The sequence below is a fragment of the Topomyia yanbarensis genome, chromosome 1 (assembly GCF_030247195.1).
Source record: "Topomyia yanbarensis strain Yona2022 chromosome 1, ASM3024719v1, whole genome shotgun sequence".
NCBI lineage: Eukaryota > Metazoa > Arthropoda > Insecta > Diptera > Culicidae > Topomyia > Topomyia yanbarensis.
The window spans coordinates 169,119,454-169,124,521 of record NC_080670.1 but is presented as its reverse complement, the minus strand read 5'-3'; the positions used below and the strand labels follow the sequence as shown (position 1 = coordinate 169,124,521).

At 37.8% G+C, this 5,068-nt stretch overlaps 1 protein-coding gene across 1 annotated transcript; it reads left to right on the top strand.

The window, feature by feature from the left end:
- The first annotated feature begins 2,458 nt into the window (after positions 1–2,458).
- On the top strand, positions 2,459–4,816 carry LOC131676081 (uncharacterized). The gene is made up of 4 exons (XM_058955208.1): positions 2,459–2,486; positions 2,563–3,755; positions 3,814–3,874; positions 4,120–4,816. Exons 1-4 carry the CDS (start codon positions 2,459–2,461, stop codon positions 4,404–4,406), a joined length of 1,569 nt encoding a protein of 522 aa, XP_058811191.1. The 3' UTR covers positions 4,407–4,816.
- Positions 4,817–5,068: the final 252 nt, after the last annotated feature.

Sequence of the window (5,068 nt, the reverse complement as noted above, 5' to 3'; positions counted from 1 at the left end):
GCCATTTTATGAGTAAAAAACCCCCTTAATTAGGAAATCATCTTAAAAATCTAACGAAGGGTTAGATGTTTGCGCTAGAATGAGGATAAAGTACGATTCAGACGTTATATTTACAGAACGTCAACGAAGCAAGAAATTCATCTTTTATTTATTGTTCAAAGGTTCTAAACATATTTTCTTCATCAAAGTTATTTTTCATTAGGAGAAAAGACCTGTAATTCAAATTAGTATATTAATTAAGTTAGGAAAATTAAAAATTTACATTTCTATGTGTTTTGGTGGATTTAAATTAAAACATTATCATTGCACTCTCGTGGCATCTGACGGCCGACATCCAGCGTTAAATCGCGAATTAAGTGGTGCTAGTTTTCTTTTGCGCATTTGCGTAACTCTTTTATTATTCACTCTGTATGCTTCGATTCTATGGTCAACTGTCAATCCTGTCAATATAGCACTGATTGTTTTGCTGTAAGAAGGAAATTTGTTTTGAGAATTTTAATCGCAGCTTAACAGCATCTATAACGTTGATTGTGTTCGATTTGTCGTTATTTCCTGTTCGGTGTTTAATCTTACCACCAGTGTTTGGGCTGATTTTGATTCAATGATCATGCTCTTGATGGATCATCTCTGATTAATCGTACTCTCGATAAATAGTCCATGATCCCATCCAGCAAATATCCGTGGAGACCACTTTGTATACTTCGTCCAAAGCGCTGAGAAAAGCTTCGTTATATATACGGTAGGTGAGGATAAATAGTACCGTGTGTAAAGCTGCATCGAACTTGAAAATCCGCTTGAGTTCCGATAGTCCCCATATTTCCTCGTTTTTCATGGTCAAATCATACATGTTATACAAGCGATTTACCATGGCAAGTAGTTTGTGTTGACACCAATATGTAATATATGTTTCCCACTACCACTACTATTGATTTCTATGAAAGATTTACTTGATTTTACTTATATAGTTTCGATGCTTTAAATATTAACTGATACCGAAGTATGAAGTATGACCATACAATTCGTAGTTGCCGCTTCGCAATTAACCGAAAAAAGTAAAAAAATTCAATAAACTAGATCAAGAGAATGGAAATGAAAATAAATTAAGCAAGTACTTCTGTTTTTATCACTACCTGCATCAGAGACCCAGCAGATCAATTTATATTTCAGTCGCTGGGTGCCACACATCTACACTATTTTTTTTCTGAAGAGAGATATCCTTCCCATAATCGCATGTCAGTCCCAAGTGCTATGGGATTCACTAACTACATGGACTTATCAGCGATTATAGGCAGTATAGTGTCAATTCTCTTAGCACTAAAACTTGAACTCAACCTACCTTCCCGGTCTTTGAAACGCTTTTTATGATCCTTAAAGCTTGGCCAAGCATATTCTCTCCTCCTTAAGGCTACTGTAAACCTCGAGAATCTGATCGCGGGATTTTGTTCCCCGTGTGTTTCAAATGGATGGATTTTCATTTTCCGAGACGGAAAAATTAAAATTCGTCATAAAAGGTAAAACCCAACCGCGGAAAACGTCACGGATTTTAAAAATTCTCCACATAAAAAAATCGGTCGGAAACAATGTAACATTAATTGTTTCCGGCAGGAAAAATTATGTTTTCATGAGGTTTGGTATTTTTTGGAAGCAGCAAAACTTTTGGCTTGACAGTTTGGAAAGATTACGGCGGAAAATTTGCCCTGATCGAAATCCCGTCCTAAAATCCACGAGGTGTACTGAAACCTTCTGACTGACCTCTCATCTGCATCAGCGTAGTAATTCCCGAAGTGTATAGTAACCTTTACGGCCACGTATGAATAGCCCTTAAATAGGAATTTCTCAGAGAAACCATGCCATAACATTCGATTAGTAAGAGTATGACGCACAAGGATACGCAATAAATTCCGAAAGTAAGTTCGAAACTTTATGACGGACATTTGTTTTCGTATCTAATGGTGAATTATGTTGTTCTGGATATTATGATGCATGCTACTATCGGATATTATATGGCAATCGACATCTTGCGCTTTGTGATGCCCAAACCCAAGCGAATTCTATGGCATGCCTCTTAAGCGCCACAATACTTTAATGACGCATCTTCTTTGGTGCTTCTTATCCTGAAACCGTATGAACCAGTTCTTATGTGTCACAATAGCCAAAATTAGGAGTGCTTAATTTTATCCTGGACTAGCGACGCAAAACAAGACCTATACTTATGGCGAAGCCATGTGCGTCATAACGTCCAGAATGTTGTGACGCATCCCAGAAGCTATGCCATCGGATATTATGATACCATTTCGCAAGACAGCTATACTACCGCTATACGCATAACTGCCCATGTGCTATTAGATTCCCTATATACATGGGACGATTACGCTTTGAGCGGCGGTATAGGGGTCTTTGGAAAATACAACATTTCACGTTTCATAATAATTGTGAATAGCCGATGCATGCCTGGAGCATGACTGGAAAAGCAATCATGAACATGTGTAAAAATGCTCTCATTTGCTCATTCCACAAAATATATGTCTTCTTCGTTAATCAAATATTAATCTTAACTTACAGTCGACTCAACTTACAGTCAGCAACTGACCGGCAGCTCTCATGACGAACGAGCAACAGTTATGGATATCGATGCTTTTCTGCAAGTTTCTACACCTCCGAACATCATATCCATTGTTCCCAGCTCCAGCACAACTGCAGATCAACAGTGCTCATTTCAAGGAATATCAGTTGCAAAGTTGGATCCAGGAGCAGTTTCAGAGGAAGAAATCAGCGATTCGTCCGTACAGGAAGACAACCCTTGGCCAGGCAGTGATGAAAATAATTTGGACGTTGATGTAGACTGTGTAGATGAAAATTCGAATCCGAACAGCGCTGAGAAACGAACACATGAAGAAGTTACACTCTTGAAAGGTTCCAAGAAGCACGCTACAAGTGAAATGAAATTCAATTCTTTTAAAATAAATTGGAAGAAGATAAGTGACGGTACTCTCGATCGTTTGCAAAAAATGCAAAACTTTCGCAACATGAATTCAACCCTACCAGTGCCTAGATCTTTGCAAATTTCAAAAACCGATTTAAGTGGTCTAGCTAACTCTGTTGTTGACCAGTTAAGATGTATTGATAACATCATTCGAGCGGACGTGATGGAAAAAGCTGCACGAGAAATCTTCAACGTGTTTCCGTGTCTGAACTTCGTTGATGACGACGGATTTGGAAAAGAAACGGATTATGTATGGTTGAAACACAAGATGATAAACCGCAATACTTATCTCAACCGTTACAAAGAACCAAACCAACCAAAAGCTTCTTCATCGGATATCAGACGATACCGGAACTTGCGAGCTGGGACAATCAAGGAGTACTGGCAAAAGTCTTCTCAAGATTGCCCCAAGAATGTCCTCTCGGCACTGTCCAGAAATGAACCGGAACTCCTAACAAGAGATTTTCTACAAACTTCTCAGTCGTATGTTAGATACTGTTTGGATGAGAATATACCACTGAAAGATGTGTTGGCGAAACATCCAGTATTAAGGCGTCGAAGTCTATTAAATTACCACTTTGAATGCGCCACGGGCGTGAAAGCGGAATCATTGGAACAATATTTCTCAGCCAAGCGGTCGAAAATCATCGATTTCTCGAAGAGTAATCGCAAATTTCTTCTCCTAGATGCCCATGCTTCGGATTACGACATTTTCAAATTTTTGTGCCGTTCCTTGGGAGAAAATATTGATGACGTCATTATACTGAAAGAGGTTATATAAGTGAAACGTGAAGGTGTCATAAATTTATTTCATCATATATTTCTTACAGATGGGAACTAAAATTGATAGCATTACAACCGATTGTTCAGGTCCAGTTCTCGTAGCAATAGGTGAGTAAAATAGCTAACCGAAATTAAAACTGTAAGTGTTGTTCCATACGACGCGACGGTACAAGATGAGCGGCCATCTTAGAAGACTGCTTCGATTGTTTTCTTACACAAAGTATCACAACTATCATTGTGTTGTGTAAATATCTCATTCAAAATCGAATGAGAGCTTACTGACTGTATGAAGATAACGATATTTATTTATTTATTTATATGAAATTGATAACTATATTTATTATCATTTTCAGATTGTGGAAATAACAGACAGATGTATTATGTGTTTGCTGAACAAATACGTTTGAGTGAGGGTACCGAAAGCGTGGTGCAGTCCATTACGGATTTGATGTGTGTTCATTACGTGCATAATTTTATGTACATGAAGCAAGCATCTAAGTTCATGGAGTTCATTCAGGAGTACTTATTCAAAATACTCCCGACAACCGGATCTAAATCGAATGCTACACGCAAAGGACAGCAGCAACGTGTGGTCAAACGATTCATCGAGGCACTTTCTAATCACATTCCTAACTCCTAAATGCCATGAATATACAACCAGCAGCCCAATCATCGAAATTCTGATACTGCAATGATAGATGCCAACTACTTTTGAATTTATATTTCTATGTACTTTGATCGATATGTATAGAGAAAAGATAACTAAAACTGGCCATGTTTGATGATTGCTCACATGTGGATTTTCCGTTAATAAATTCAATGAACATGTACTACGTATTAAAATTCGCCTTAGAAGAATAAACAGAAAGAATCACAGAAAGAGTTTTTATAATAACAATATGAATCCATTGCGAAATACCTATTCATTGCTCAAAAAGTAATTCTACGTGCTTTCATATAAAATTACGTCATATTTTAATTTTACATGGCAGGTACCATTATGGAGTAAAATTACAAGTTCAGGAAATTACACGCCGTGTAAAATTAAAAGCAAACGTAAAAATGTGTTATTTTTGATGCTCGTATATGTCACTTTCAGGACACCTAAATTTACACGATATTTTCTAAGTGTGTACGCTATTACCGTTAATGGGACGACACGACGGTCGATCTCACGACTACCGGTAACGAACTAGACAGGTATTTAGCCTCAATATCCGCAGGTCCGAGCAAACGAAAAGCCCTTAATACACCCATGCTCATGGGGTTTGGCATGGGTGTTTGAAATGGGTTCAACCCATG